A 17053-nucleotide genomic window follows, 5' to 3' on the forward strand; every position below is an offset into this window, starting at 1 on the left:
CTAATTTTTTGCATTATATTTTTTTTTTGCAGAAAAAATGTTGATGTGAAGAATTTTGTACATAGTCATAGTTATTAGGAGTAAAAAACAGGTAATCTTGGTAATTCCCATACATGTACAGCAAAACTGATTTAGACACTCACTTTTTAAGTGCAATGACCTCCAAAATATAGATAAATAAATCAGATATACGAATAAGAGGTTAGATATTCCCTAATTATAGAAAATCTTTGTCACTTCTTGGGTAACTAGTCTTACAATTAGATAGATAGATACAATTGCAAAGTCATTTTTGCCTAATACTTAAACAAACTTTTGACATACGGGGGGCGGTGGTTCACGGTGTATAGTTAAAGAGTGGCTTCACTTCTATAATAACTGAAATATTTTTAGGGTAAAATGAATAATCTTGTGTTTGTATTGTTTATACAGCTGCTAAATTTATCAACTTTTTCTTCAGGTTTAATATTTAAAGCTATTACATTATTTTATCTTTTTAACCTCCAAAATGTCTTCATAACTATAAAGATACTTTAAAAAATGGTTTATTGTTACATATGGTACGGGCAGTAATAAGGAAATATCGAAAATATAATATGATGCATTATAGTTACTAGCAATCCTTAAAAAAGTAGGAATTGGCAATTAAAAAGCTTAAAAATAATCAACAACTGAATTAATTAAAAAATATATTTTAAATATAAATATTGGATTGTCTTTAATGCTAGAGATTTTATCGAGGATCAAAAGTTCGGGTATAGTCCCTTTCGTGGCTACACCCCTTAAGGGACGATTCGTCGTATTTTGAAAATGGCTTTTAATAGGTTATTTTAGATTAGGTTAGGCTATATTGGGTTAGGTGGTGATTGTCCCGCAGTGTTAGGCAATTGGCCCCGCAGGGTTAAAGCTACTGTCAAAATACGAAGAAACGCCCCCTTAAGGGGCGTGGCCACGAAAGGGACTAGACCCAAAAGTTTTTTTAATATGAACAAATTCGCAGTGTTTTTTTGGTTTTTAAATTAGATCCACGTTTTTTCTTTTCTAATAAATAAGTTTGTACTGAGTAAATATAATTATGTGTTTGTCTGATATATTTTCCTGGGATTCCTAGTTGATTTACTCAGCCGTCATTCAGTTAATACGGTTATTAATGTTGTTTGTCCCCCTCTCTCTACCACTGACAGGGATATACCACCAACTCAAGAAAATGATTTCTGCTTTAACAGTTGGAGACATTTTAATGGTTTAAGATATGCCTTGGTGCATAAAAAGGTTCAATTTATTGCTATGCAAAAATAGGAATTCTATACAAAGAAATAGTTCGACTTCTTTTCTACGTTTGGCCAAATTATCATGCACTTGGCATAAGCCGTAAAGTAAAAACTAAAATTCAACCATTAGATGGCATAACAGTGATTTCTGCCTGAAGGTGCGAAAAAAAAATTCCAAGTGCCCTGACCTTTATTGCCACAAGAAAACATGGATAAACTATGAAAGAGTACAATTTGAAGATTTATGAAATGATAGTTCTGTTATCTTCATAGATTTGTTTCTTATTGGGAAAGGGAATCTGATCTAAAATCAATTTTTACACAAGTATCTTACATGTTTGTTATTGAGTAGATTCGCTTAAATTTTAAGAATGACAAACATTTTTTTTGGTTTTACTAGCGGCTATTCCCTTAGCTTCTATGGGTCTGTATTCATAGGGGCAGAGGGGCTAGAAAAACAGCTTAAAACCTTCCCAAGATTTAAATCTAAAAATAGAAACATCCAAAACCATCACGGAACTCATGTGAAACTTACTTAAAATGCAAAATCCAATGAAATGAAAAAATCACTTAATATTTTTATTGACCTCTTATTTCATTCCTCAATGATAATAAAATAAGACTTGTGTTTGTGTGTTTTTATTATTTTTGTATGAGACTATAATTTATATGTTTCAAAACAAGATAAAGATTTGTTGTGGTTGAGTGAGCAAATCTAGCCTTCTCATTAGGTTATTATGGTCTTTATTTTTATATTTATTGAGATTTAGTAGAATCTATGTGTAATGTGTTTATATTTTAGAAATTTAAAAAATAGTTTAGGTAAGAAGTATCTGAGAAATCCTATTAAATAAAGTAGTTTGCTTTGTTTGTCTGTATCGAAGGATCTCGCTAACCACTATACCGATTTTGTTCTCCTTCTTATACTTCTAGGGAAGAGTTATAACTAATTAGAGGTTGGGTTTCTTCTCCATCCCAGGAGATCTCGCCCATAGAAAAAAATTATCCACCATTTTTTTCTTTTTAAAACTTAAATTGAAAATTTGGGGAAGGGGAGAGTCTTGTCCTCCTCCCCCCTAGCTTAAGTGCTCCTAGAGTCTTTTAGGGGCTTAACTGATAATATAAACAATGAACATAAAGGAGGACTCGAAAGCAACCCTCCCCCGCCCCAACAATCTCACCTATAACAATACAACTGATCAGGGGTTGAATTCTAGGCCCTTAGCTGTCAAATTTAGCTATTAATATGAGTGCGTCTCAAGAATAATTATCTCTTATGTTCATTGATGATGGATATTATATAACATTTTCCTCAGCCCTTTAACTTGCTTTATTCTTTGCAACCAAAGGAATGTGCATTTATTATTGGATTATTGAAAACACGTTAGCTTTCTCTCTTTCAAGATCATAGCTTAGGAACTTTGTGATTATATGCATAATTCTTTTATACAATAGTTTTCATTTTTTACTACTTTATAAATATTTATATCCTATCAAATGAATTAAATTTGTTTTTGTAAAAGAAGATTGCGCTTGCGCTAACTACTGAATTTTAGGGAAGATTCGTACTTGTCCTAATGGGGTTTTAGGATATTTCCTTTGTAGGTATAAGTCTTGGCGGTGATTTAAGTCTATTTCCTGCAACTTAGACACTTGAAAATTAAAAGGAAAAAATTTCTGATGATCGTTGTCATTGTTTTACCTTGAGAAAGACTGATTATTTGTGGCATGAAACTTACATCTTACTAGAAACATAGCTTTAAAATATATAAAAACAGAATTTGTGAGTGAAAATGGCGCCTACTCTGGACTTACCTGGTCTATACAAATATCTGATGTACACATTAGTTTCAAGCATCCTGAAAGAACAAAGGACTTTAGGTAAGTTTGATTTTTTATGTTTTTTGTTTTAACAACCTTCAAGGAAAAGGTACGAAAAGACAAAGTTTAATGTATAGATTAAGCTGCGAGTTTGTTTGCATTGTATGTGAACTTTTTAAAAAGAAAATTAGAAAATAGTATGATAGAAAGAAGAAAAGTGTTTAGAGCATAATGCACATAGAAGAATATGACAATAAAAAAAAAATTTGACTTATTTATAAAAAAACTTGTGGATGTTTCCCTCAAAGCGACTAGTCAAGTACAGTAACCGTCTTTTTTATAATAAATCGAAAAAAAAGTGGAGTATTTTTTTGTTTTTTTTTGTTTCTTTGGGCTAATCTGGGTACAGGATAGCCACACAGGGTAAAAGATAGCAGGTATAGGCCCTGTAGATTTAGGGCCCCCGCAGGGGTTAGGCATGGGGAACAAACTAACCCCTGCTAATTTTCAAATAATTTCACAAACAAGGGAGGGGAGGTTTCTATGTTAAATAGCTATGCTCTTCTAGGGAAAGCACCAAATTTGTTTTAATTAATAAGCTAAACAGTTTTTATTCTTTTAGAGAATTTGTGAGCAAGTACTTGAAAATTTACAATCCTGATCTGGTGTTGTGCTCAGGAGATCTCACAGATGGAAAGGTAATTCTGCTGACAATCAACCATTTCTATGATCATTTCTTACTTTATAATGTTATCTGACCAATTTTTCATATTAACTAACATTATTGTTTGAACACAACTTTTTCATGTATTCAGCAATTCAATTCGTTTTAACCTGTACTCATTTATATGGATTTGGGGATACAAAGAAGTGAGGGGGTATGATAGTAGAATATAAATAAAAAGTATTCCCTTAGTTGCACCTATATTATAGGTAGTCGCTTTGTGAATTTTGCTAGAATTTAAACTGATTGATAATGTCCCTTGTACAGATCAAACGAGGATTGTCGTCTGAGCAAGTAGAATCAGAGTGGAGGGACTATTATGAATCAATTATGACGAGGCCAAGTGGAATGCCATGGCTGGATATCAGAGGCAATCATGATAATCTTAATGTGCTCAATAGAAACAGCTCACAAAATTTTTACAGGTATTTAAACTTTCTTAGTAGGCCCTACTCTTTTCAATAATATCTTGCTCATGACGAAACGATGGTACCAATTTATATATATATACCAAGATTAGTTGTTAATTCACGATTGTAAAACTTGTTATCATATTTGTTTGTTTTCGGTGAGGTAATGAATTCAAACCTCTGTCAAAACTGCATTAGAATGTAAAACTTTTGGTTTTGTGCCCACCACTGCTATGTCAGAAATATAATTTTAAGAGAAATACCTTTTAAAAAAACTGGCGCAGCTAGGACTTTTGAATTAGGTTGTTTGCTACAAAATTTTGGATAGATAATGCATTAGAACCTGCCACAATAGTCTTGTTATTATCAATCATTCTCTTTGGTCAAGATGATGTAATATACAGATTCTTTCCATTTTAAACTCAATATATTTTTATTTATATAAATCAATACTCGATACAGCATTTGTGATTCTATCTATTGTGTGAAAATAAAATGATTTTGTTTTGAAAGGAATTTTTCATCAATGGGTCGAGATGGAAACCTGGAATCTTATAAATACACAAAAAGGTAAGAAATAAGAAAAATAAAGAGATTCAACTCTGATCTACAGACAGGGATTTGGCACTTGAAGAAAATAATGACCAAAAATTTAGGACCATTAAAATTACCTCAATTTAAACTCAAAAAATGAAGGTAAAACAGTTTTCGCCAGGTGCTATATCTTTTCTTGTATGAACTTTATAAAAGATTTGATACTAAAGAATTGAAAGTTTATTACAAAAGTAAGGCAAGTTTTATACTTATTCTGTATATAACTACAGGTATCACAAAACAAACTGCGTTTTCCAGTTTGAAGTTGTTTCTGTGTAAATACGCCAATTCTCTCTTTCATACAGTATACCATCTCTTAAAATAAAGGTGCTTTTTATGCCTATGTATTTGAAAGTATAATGTGTCTTAAGTTTTTTTTGTACTTTTAAAAATGTTGATGATTTGTATTGCGTTTTGTAGGTTTTAGACTCTTAAGATAAATGGCACTAGGAGAAAAATTAATACTCAGAAAAAAATAATATTTCTTTTCTATGTTAAAAATATATGTTAAAGGGATTTGTATTAATTTCTATTTAATATAGTATAGACTGTATATCTAGTGTATATTTTGGATATAAAAACATTTTCTCCTATTGGACAAGAAATGTTTTGCAAATATCCAGGGATTAAGATATTGCTAAAAATGTATAGTAGGAGTCAGGTTTAAGTCCTACTTAGTCTTTCACAATTTATAAAGAAGATTGTAATGATACTGATGAATATGAGGAAATGTCTTGGCTTATAAAAGTTATCATGTACAATTGCCACTTTTAATATAATGGATATGTTGTCAGAATTTAAAATATTAATATATTATTATGCTAAAAGCATAATAAGCAAATAAAGAGAAATATACTTAGATCATTGACTCATAAGATATAAATGTCAATTCTATGGCAAAATATTTGTTCAATTTTATATTAAATTTACATAATGATCCTTTTTCCCCTAGAAATAACAAACAAACTAACACATTGACAAATCTACAGACAAACCTAGAAATGTCTAGAAATACTGACATACAAACAAGCTAATGTATTTTGTATTGTTAAGCTATTTCGTTTTCTCAATTACATGAACTAAACATTTTGGGAAGTGTAACATTTCAGATATGGTTAGAATAAAAATTTTAAATAATGCATCCAAAAGAGCAAGTTAAATGTTTTCAATAATTAGTCATAACGAACGTATCTACGACATTAATAAAATGTTAATTTTAATATAGAATATTTTTTAACAATTTTATAATGTGAAATATCCACACACCCCTCCTTAACCAAACTTTAGATTAAAAAAATTTTCCAAACATTCGGACAATTGGGCGTTCAAATAGGACCTAGTGGTAGTTAGAATCAGTTGAGAACAAAATCCTAGCCGTTCCTTCTTGCCAGATATCGCCATTTTAAGATTTTAAGTAAAATTACACTAAAAATCCAAATTCAAACTTAAATCTTCTTTCAAGACAGCCCCAAAACAGAGTATCTTTGCTCCTGTGGCCATACTGACTGTCTGGAGTTTCTAACAGAGAGTGCCTTTATGTGTTAACACAAATAGGGATTCGAACCCATTCCCAAAACTAACAAATGTGGAATAGCTGTGTATTACAGCATGCTGTCAGTATTTTTAACACTGATAGATGGATGGCCAGCAAAGGCAAGGCATATCCTAATCAGAATACCTGATTATTCACCCACAGGCCCCAGTGGAACACCTTTGAGGTCTGCACCACATGTTTTCTGGGTCGTTGTTCACCTGCTCCCATGGATTGGGCAGGTTTAGACCCAATGGTGCCCTCAGACTCCCATTAACCCTGCTATTTGGGCTAAGTTTAGAGTGATGTTTAACACACCTGGCCCATGAAATGGGCCGTGAGATGCTCCCCTGCCAAGATCAGCACAGCCGCCACAGAAGGATAGCTACAGGTGGTGGGCCGCATACATTTCTCAAGATGCAAGTTAGCCCCATTCTGATCTTGATCATCCAGGAGATCATGGTAGTGTGCATTTTGAACCATACCCTGAGCCTGGGAGGGTTCTTTCTGATGGAGTTGGGGACACAGTTACAGTTTGACAGACCTGAGCTGGTGGTATGGGTCAGTTGGGAGAGTAGCTATGGTCGCCCCCACTCACACTAACCAAGTGGCCCCAGCCCTGCCAAGCCTGGAACCTGGGTCTTTCCCACAACCAGCGGCTGAAGGCAAGAAGCTCTCTAGTCATACAATTAACTGTCTGGCCAGGGCTGCTATCAAAGGGCCACTGCAAGCCACAGCCCTTGTTCCCATCGAATTCCCTGAGGTCAAGGTGCACCTGAGCTGACCGATGAAACCGTGAAACAGGACAGGGGCTATTCTTAGTTGTACACCCCCATGGTGTTCAATGTGCCTCCAGGAGGTGCGACTGCATCAAACTGCCCCCCAGGACAGAGATGGTGTTCAAGACCAGGCCAAACTTCCAGTGCAAAGCCTGACTATGGGGACCCCAGGTACAAGTTCAACAAGGAGCTGACCCTGCTTATCACAAACAACAGCTAGAGGGTATCCAGAGGGGCATGCATTGCCCAAGCCCAATATACAAATTACCACTGTTGTGCTATATATAATATACAGCTATTCCACCTTGGATAGTTTCAAACAGTAACTGTGTCCCCAACTCCCTCAGAAAGAACCCTCCCAGGTTTAGGGCATAGTTCAAGATGCACACCACCATAATCGCCTGGAGGATCAAGATCAGGGTAGTGCTAATTTGCATCTTCAGTGAAGGTATGCGGCCAACCACCTGCAGCTATCCTTCTGTGGCAGCTGTGCTGATCTGTGATTGGCAGGGAGCATCTCATGAACAGGGCATGGGCCAGGTGTGTAACATCACTCTGAGCTTGGCAAGGGTTAATGGGAGTCTAAGGGCCCCATTAGGTCTAAACCTGCCCAATCCTAGGGTACAGGTGAACAACACCCCAGTAAACATGTGGTGCAGACCTCAAAGGTGCTCCACTGGGGCCTGTGGGTTAATGATCAGGTTTCTGGTTAGGATAGGCCTTGCTGTCTATCTGTCAGTGGTAAAAATACTGACCTCATGCTGTAATACACAGCTATTCCACGTTGGTTAGTTTTGGGAATGGGTTCGAATCCCTATTTGTGTTAACACATAAAGGCACTCTCTGTTAGGAACTCCAGGCAGTTAGTTTGGCCACAGGAGCAAAGATACTCTGTTTTGGGGCTGTCTCACTAAAATTATACTAAAAAATTGAAAGAAGATTTAAGTTTGTATTTGGATTTTTAATGTAATTTTACTTAAAATCTTAAAATGGCGATATCTGGCAAGAAGGAACGGCTAGGATTTTGTTCTCAACTGATTCTAACTACCACTAGGTCCTATTTGAATGCCCAGTTGTCCGAATGTTTGGAAAATTTTTTTAATCTAAAGTTCCGTTAAGGAGGGGTGTGTCCATGCATTGAAGAGGCTTTTCTCCAAGAATTTTAGTTTGTCGGTTTGGCAATTATGACTTGATACATCTTTAGACACACTTAATGACTTGTGATGTGTATAGAATACGTGGACATTGTGACAGGGGAACTTTTGTCGTTAATATTAGGTTGTTCATAAATTCCATATATGGTTCACAGATATTGGTCAATTTGTTCCTCCGTGGTCAGGGAATGGGTTGGGGTATCAATATATTAGCCAACTGGGAAAAACATTAGGGTTTGCGAAAATTTCTTACAATATTCATGTATTCTATATCTATTATCTTTGTTTACAATTTAAAATCTAATATTGTACACTATAGTTCATATATAATATTCAGTATTGAAGGGGTAGAAGGGGGGGGGGGAAGTTTGTACAGTTATAGGAAATGAAATTCAGTACTAAAGTTTGGGAGGGCCGTATGGGCTTGTTTTTAGAGTTATCAACCTAATTCTTTTTGTGAGCTCTCTTATATGACTGGATCTACACATAAAACTTTGAAAATTGAATTTTGGGACTTTCCCTCTAGGGGCTAGTGGAGCAAAAGACCCCCCCAAACACTAAAAATTTAAGTTCTGAGCTTATTTTTAGAGATATTGAGATGATTTTTTTTTCAGAAACCTTTTTTTAACAAAACCAAACTAAGTAATCATAGGAGATTTCATTTTGGGACTTTCCTTCTAGGGGCTTGTGGAGCAACAGACCCCCAAAAACAATAAAAATATGCGTTCTGAGCTTATTTTTAAAGATATCAACCTGATTTTTTTAAAATAATACTTTTTTTACATAACTAGATCAACGAACCATTACAGATTTCATTTTGGGACTTTCCTTCTAGGGGCTAGTGGAGCAAAGACCCCCCCAAACACTAAAAATTTAAGTTCTGAGCTTATTTTTAGAGATATTGAGATGATTTTTTTTTCAGAAACCTTTTTTAACATAACCAACTTAAGTAATCATTGCAGATTTCATTTTGGGACTTTCCTTCTAAATGCTTGTGGAGCAACAGACCCCCAAAAACACTAAAAATATGCGTTCTGAGCTTATTTTTAAAGATATCAACCTGATTTTTTTTAAATAATACTTTTTTTACATAACTAGATCAACGAACCATTACAGATTTCATTTTAGGATTTTCCTTCTAGGGGCTAGTGGAGCAAAAGACCCCCAAACACTAAAAATTTAAGTTCTGAGCTTATTTTTAGAGATATTGAGATGATTTTTTTTTCAGAAACCTTTTTTAACATAACCAAACTAAGTAATCATTGCAGATTTCATTTTGGGACTTTCCTTCTAGGGGCTTGTTGAGCAACAGACCTCCAAAAACTCTAAAAATATGCGTTCTGAGCCTATTTTTAAAGATATCAACCTGATTTTTTAAAAATAATACTGTTTTAACGTAACCAGATCAACGAACCATTACAGATTTCATTTTGGGACTTTCCTTCTAGGGGCTTGTGGAGCAAAAGACCCCCAAAAACACTAAAAATGTGCGTTCTGAGCTTATTTTTAAAGATATCAACCTGATTTTTTTAGATAATATTTTTTTAACATAACTGAATCAACGAACCATTGCAGATTTCATTTTGGGACTTTCCTTCTAGGGGCTTGTGGAGCAAAAGACCCCCAAAAACACTAAAAATATGCGTTCCGAGCTTATTTTTAAAGATATCAACCTGATTTTTTTTAAATTATACTTTTTTAACATAACTGAATCAACGAACCATTACAGATTTCATTTTGGGACTTTCCTTCTAGGGGCTAGTGGAGCAAAAGACCCCCAAAAACACTAAAAATATGCATTCTGAGCTTATTTTTAAAGATATCAACCTGATTTTTTAAAATAATACTTTTTTAACATAACTAGATCATCGAACCATTACAGAATTCATTTTGGGACTTTCCTTCTAGGGGCTTGTGGAGCAAAAGACCGCCAAAAACACTAAAAAAAAAGTTTTCATAAAAAAATCAACTCAATATCTCTAAAAATAGTTTTTAGGGGTCTTTTGCCTCACTAACTTCTTGAAGGATAGTCCCTAAATGATATCTGTAAAAGTTACCAAGTTCGGTTATGTTAAAAAAGTGTTCTAAAAAAAATCAGGTTGATATTTTAAAAATAAGGTAAGAACTCATATTTTTAGTGTTTTGGGGGTCTTTTGCTCCACTAGACCCTAGAAAGAAAGTCCGAAAATGAAATCTGTAATGGTTTCTTAGTTCGGTTATGTTAAAGAAGTATTATTTTAAAAAATCAGGTTGATGTCTTTAAAAATAAGCTCAGAACTAATATTTTTAGTGTTTTGTGGTTCCATAAGCCCCTAGAAGGAAAGTCCCAAAATGAAATCTGTAATGGTTCGTTGATTCGGTTATGTTAAAAAATTATTATTTAAAAGATATCAACCAGATTTTTTTAAATAAAATCTGGTTGATATCTTTAAAAATAAGCTCAGAACGCATATTTTTAGTATTTTTGGGGGTCTGTTGCTCCACAAGCCCCTAGAAGGAAAGTCCCAAAATGAAATCTGCAATGATTACTTAGTTTGGTTGTGTTAAAAAAGTTTTCTGAAAAAAAAACATCTCAATATCTCTAAAAATAAGCTCAGAACCTTTATGTTTAGTGTTTGGGGGTCTTTTGCTCCACTAGCCCCAAGAAGGGAAGTCCCAAAATGAAATCTGCAATGATTACTTAGTTTGGTTATGTTAAAAAAGGTTTCTGAAAAAAAATCATCTCAATATCTCTAAAAATAAGCTCAGAACTTAAATTTTTAGTGTTTGGGGGGGTCTTTTGCTCCACTAGCCCCTAGAAGGAAAGTTCCAAAATGAAATCTGTAATGGTTCGTTGATTCAGTTATGTTAAAAAAGTATTATCTAAAAAAATCAGGTTGATATCTTTAAAAATAAGCTCAGAACGCATATTTTTAGTGTTTTTGGGGGTCTGTTGCTCCACAAGCCCCTAGAAGGAAAGTCCCAAAATGAAATCTGCAATGATTACTTAGTTTGGTTATGTTAAAAAAGGTTTCTGAAAAAAAAAATCATCTCAATATCTCTAAAAATAAGCTCAGAACTTAAATTTTTAGTGTTTGGGGGGGTCTTTTGCTTCACTAGCCCCTAGAAGGAAAGTCCCAAAATGAAATCTGTAATGGTTTGTTGATCTAGTTATGTTAAAAAAGTATTATTTAAAAAAAATCAGGTTGATATCTTTAAAAATAAGCTCAGAACGCATATTTTTAGTGTTTTTGGGGGTCTGTTGCTCCACAAGCCCCTAGAAGGAAAGTCCCAAAATGAAATCTGCAATGATTACTTAGTTTGGTTTTGTTAAAAAAGGTTTCTGAAAAAAAAATCATCTCAATATCTCTAAAAGTAAGCTCAGAACTTAAATTTTTAGTGTTTGGGGGGGTCTTTTGCTCCACTAGCCCCTAGAGGGAAAGTCCCAAAATTCAATTTTCAAAGTTTTATGTGTAGATCCAGTCATATAAGAGAGCTCACAAAAAGAATTAGGTTGATAACTCTAAAAACAAGCCCATACGGCCCTCCCAAACTTTAGTACTGAATTTTATTTCCTATAACTGTACAAACTTCCCCCCCCCCCTTGTTACAGAAATTGGTTTAAAAGTTGTTTAATATTTTGGGCAAAGTAGACAGATCCATAGTGATCTATTCATGGTTACCCGGGCAGAACTGATTAGGATTTTGGTTGTTTATTGTTATAGTAATTGTAATTGTATGGTATCTTTTTTTTTTTTATTTAATGACTATGTTTAAAAATAATCATTAATATTTTAAACATTTTATGCAATTTTTTATTAACTTTCTAATACCCTTGTTCGTGTGAGCAACACAAATAAACATTGAACACACATGTATCTTACAAAATAATAAAAACTGACTCAACTATAAAAATTTATATTGATGTTAATAAACAAAATAAGATTTTTTTATATTTGTTATTTTCCTATAGATTTACATACAAAATTTTGATTTGATTTATACCCTTTGATATGTCTGGGGTATTTTGTGTGGGGGGGGGGGGGGGGTTGTTAGACGGCTTTGGAGGAAAATATATGTTCAGTAAATCTAACTTTTAGAAACATAATTTTACGATTTACAGTTTGAGCTTTAAGATACCTGTTAAAAGATAACCTTGAATATATAAGATTTTAAGGTTTAAATATTTTTTTTACAGTGAATGTTAGAAAATAATAAAAACTGACTGCAAAATTGGACAAGAATATTTATGCTTACCAAGAATATACTATTTTAACCCAAATATTGACCAAAATATCTACTCACAGATTTCATTAGTACTTTTTTTCTTATCATTTTTATGACTTATAAAACAGCATATGGTCCTAAAGACCTCTAAAATGGAGGACTCAAGAAGGTTTGTCGGTTATAATGTTAAGAGAACGATACGTCTATACATGAAAAGACAGTTAGCCTTATTATAATAAGTAAATTTTTCAGTATACGAGGGAGAAAGTACAATTTTGTTGCGTTGGATGCGACTTTAGATGTAGGTAAGTATTTTTGGGTATAGTCCCTTTCGTAACATCGCACCTTATGGGGCGATTCTTCGTATTTTTCACAGTAGCTTTTCTCCTATTCTGATTGTGTTATGCCTTTACCCAATTAAATCTTTTGGGCATAGTCCCTTTCACAACGCCTCTTAAGGGGCATTTCGTTGTATTTTTACAGTAGCTTTTGATAGGTTATTTTAGGTTAGGTGATTTTCCCGCAGGGTTAGGCAATTGTCCCCACAGGGTTAGAGCCCCCCGCAGGGGCTGGAAATGGAAGAAAAGGCACTGTGAAAATACGACGAAACGCCCCTTAAAAGGCGTTGCCACGAAAGGGACTATAACCAAAATTTTGATAGCTGTATTTGAATCTTTTCTAAAGGTTTATGATTTCTTTAGTTTTCTGTAAAATAATTTTGAATTTTCAGAGATATTATGTAAGTTCTAATTCTATAATATTTTTTCTTCTAATATCTTAATTCTTATTTTTTAAGGTACAAGATTTCCGTTCAATTTCATTGGAGATTTTTCTGAAGCTCAGCAAGAAAAAATCAAGTAAGCTTGATTATTTCTTAATTAGTTTAATTTATGTTTCTTTGAATTCAGCAAAGTATTTGATAAACTTTTATATTACTACTTGACTATGACTACCACTAAGAAACAATGGTTACACACAATCTTTGTATTATAGAATAAGATGTTTGCATTTGTTTTTTATTTTTATAAAACAAATCTTCAGAAGCAGATTCATTAAAGATCCTTCCCAATCACCATAGGCATCACCAATTTTTTTTTTGGGTGGGGGGGGGGGTCTGAGGTAGGGTAATATCCTACAAAAAATTAATTGGATAAATCAAAAAAATAAAAAGCTTGGACGTTCTTGGACTAAAGATAAGGACAATTATATTAGATTATACATTTAAAAGGGATGCTTAGTTAACTGTTTAGACTTCATATCAATTACTAACTAAGAGAACTTTGACCCAAATAAAGAAATATTTTAGAAAACTGGTTGGTAGTTTGAATGAGGAAGATGCAACAATTTTCTTTGGACACTACCCATCCTCAACTGTCAGACAAAAACAGGTACAACAGTACAACACACTTTTCATACTTTTTATTCTTTCTGTGTATGTACATTTATTTTGTTCTAATTGTACTCTTTGTGCCATTTTTTATCGTATTAGTACTTTCATTTATAAGTCTATTTTGATAATAATTTTCATAATTTAAAACAAGTTAATATTATTATGTATGCTTAAATCTAGTTATTTTTAGGGTTTCAAAATAAAGTTTAAAGCCATATTGTTAAACAACCCAATGTCGTTTGTCTATTCATAAAAATAAGTTGCGCCTCTGTAGACAAGGCTTGGCTTCTTACAATGCAGTAGATTTAGTTTTTAACATCGTTTTTGCTATCCTTTCATATTATCAATTTTATGCTTTAAATTGAATCCCTTGAATCTATAAATATTTGTTTAGTTTTAATTGTTGCTATATTGATCATCTAAACTTCTATTTATATTCTTTTTTTGTTTAGTAAAACAAATACCTAAGCTTTTATACTCTTAAAGAGACAGAAAAGTTCAATTTTATTTTTATTTGTATTTCAGCTAATTTTCCCTAATAAAAAACAAAGTATTGTTTACATGTTTTGTATAGGTTAGGCATAATCCAAAGAAGACGCATTTGAAGTATCACAGTATAAATCTAACAGACATAAGCCTATATTATTATATCATGACTAATGATTAAAGCTACTCCTGAACCGCATTTTGTCAGCTATAAGACAAAAACAGGTGGCTCAATTTTCCTCAAGCACTACACACCAAAGTGCATTTTTAAAATTTTCCTTTTCTTTCCAAGTTGACAAGTAATTTGCCTTCCTTAAAATTCAATTATAAATGTAAGTGGTCCATTTAGTTTATATGAGCATGGTTTAGGATAAGTTATTATCAACTCATAGGTTATGAACAACATTCTTTTACACAATTAGAAAGGAGGGTTTAAGGATGGTTCACTATAATAAAAGAGGAGTTTTGGCTGCATTTTTCTTTCATGAAACTACAAAATTTGAAGATTAATTCTTCTTCTTTCTTTATAATACTTTCTTTTCTTTTGTGTTGGCTTCTTTAGCTTTATGTATAATAACATATAGCTTACATTGTCATAAAATTAATTAAATTGAATAAATTATATTATTTATATATTTTTATTTTACATAATAATAAAAACATACTACGAGGGTTATATCAATAGAGACAACAATCAACAAAAAACTTGGAAAGTTGATAAAAATGAAAATATATAATGTATATAAAAAAAGAACATGAAAAAAAATGAACTTAGGATGTAAAAGAGGAAAATTAGAAGATCGGTAGATGTTAGGGCACTCAACGATTTAAAAAAAAACGTCTTTTTCATTGTTTCTTCCTTTCGTGCAGACTCGTGCACGAGTGTAAATATGTTTAAAATATCAAAAACGTTTATAGGACGATAGAGAATCAAAAATATTTGGCCTGTACAAAGATTTTATTTTAAATAGTCTTGGGTTGAGATGGATCAATAGCTTTTAAAACAAAATCAAACTAAGTTACTAAATAAATCATGAATATCCTCAACCTTACCCTGGAAAAGTAAAAAATAAAAAAATCTATAAACCCAATTGATTAGTAGCGTTAAATAACTTTTGTGTCATTAAATTTAATCTCCAACTTAATAAAATAATTTATAATATAAATCCAGAAAGAAACTGTAGCAGTATAAACTGTGCTCTTTATCTTTGTTGTTATAATCTTAAGGATTTATCTAGTAAATTTCTACATAAACCAAGACTAATTCAACAATGTTTTGAATACTTTACTTGAACCTTCAAACAATCCCTACTAGAAATGAAAGTTAGAAAAATAAAAAAATAAACATTTTTTGATAATGTCAAAGGTACTTAATACAATAAATTTGACAATTGCACAAAGCCTAATAAAATTCTTAGTCGCATAACTCCTTCCTTAAATTAGGTTTGTTACTTTTTAGCTACACTAGCTGCTACGCCCCCTAGAAGCCTCTAGGGGCACTGGTAGGAAGGGGAAAAGTTGACCTTATCCCATTTTAAATTTGACTTTCAAAAGAGTTAAAAAAAATATTTTTCGGGAGGGAGGGGGGTGTAGAACCCTCCCAAAAAATAGTTAAAAACCTTCCCAGGACCTATTAGAAGCTTCACTGTAAAGGAGAACAATATCGGTTCAGCGGTTAGCGAGATCCTTGTGAGACAGACAAAAAAAGTTTACTACTTTATATAATAGGATTAATGATTATCCAAAAGCTTTTAATGAACCATGGTTATAAAAAACAAGAAAATAAAAGTAATAATATTAAAAAAATTATTGATTGTTTTAACTAAGTTTAATAGCTAATCATTTGATGTTGTTGTTTAAATGGAATCTATATCTGTTTATAAAGGTTAGATTTATTATACTAAGCTGTTTTTAAAAGCGAAGCTTTTCTATAATTAGGGTCGGTCCGTCCGTCCGTACGTCCGTCCGAGATAGATAGCTTTTATTCGTTAATTTAGGCATGTTAGAATTGTCCTATCGATTTCAAACTTTGCATGATGATTCCTGTAGTAGTTGGGTACGATTTAGAAAGCGTAGCAACTCTATAATCATTACCAGAATGTCCGTACGTCCATTTTAAACATGTTGATTTTTCTACTTTTTTAACAACAAATTTTCAAGTGTTCTAATTATCCGTTTGATCTGATTTTTGGTATATTGATTTCTGGGACAACAAAGAACAATATTATAAGCGAAGCATCTCTATAATCAAGTCCAAAAATGTAAGTATGTCCATAAACATTATCCTGCTTTAAGCAGTTTTTCAACTAATTTATTTACAATTTTGCTTCGACTCTTAAACTTTAAAATTCTGATTATTCAGTTCAGATACTATACAAGTGTTAATGTCCGTTTGTCCTACCGTTTCAGTGCTTCGCTTTTATGGATGTTGTCATCCTTGTTTAACTACAACCTTAAACAATTTTTTTAAATTGAAAAGTAAGGATGACACAAAGTCTATACAAATTGATGGGAAATTATAGTGAACTGGTACATTGTTAAGTCTTGCACTAATCTTAAAAAAGCCTCCAAATACAAAGCAAGGAAGAAGGATAATTAATTTAAAGCAGAACTTATTTTCCCCCACAATGTTTACATTTATTATAATAATTATTACATACACTTTTTGTGCTGTTTAGTGCTTTTTT

The 17053-nt window shown here is 32.6% G+C and overlaps 1 protein-coding gene across 2 annotated transcripts in view; it reads left to right on the plus strand.

Annotated features, from left to right (window-relative positions):
* Positions 1-29: 29 nt before the first annotated feature.
* Positions 30-17053, plus strand: part of LOC145318203 (transmembrane protein 62-like) — a 42062-nt gene continuing 25038 nt past the window's right edge. The window contains exons 1-9 of one of the 2 annotated variants that reach the window (XM_080159546.1): positions 30-91; positions 394-460; positions 3044-3152; positions 3715-3790; positions 4084-4241; positions 4740-4796; positions 12743-12795; positions 13287-13347; positions 13797-13878. In XM_080159546.1, the coding sequence (XP_080015672.1) occupies positions 400-460; positions 3044-3152; positions 3715-3790; positions 4084-4241; positions 4740-4796; positions 12743-12795; positions 13287-13347; positions 13797-13878 (657 nt within the window). In that variant the 5' untranslated portion in view covers positions 30-91; positions 394-399. The remainder of the gene's footprint in view (positions 92-393; positions 461-3043; positions 3153-3714; positions 3791-4083; positions 4242-4739; positions 4797-12742; positions 12796-13286; positions 13348-13796; positions 13879-17053) is intronic. The other variant, XM_080159551.1, reaches the window with a different exon arrangement.

Source organism: Acartia tonsa, chromosome 1, assembly GCF_053477335.1.
Source record: "Acartia tonsa isolate MP-2025a chromosome 1, ASM5347733v1, whole genome shotgun sequence".
NCBI classification, from domain to species: Eukaryota; Metazoa; Arthropoda; class Copepoda; order Calanoida; family Acartiidae; genus Acartia; species Acartia tonsa.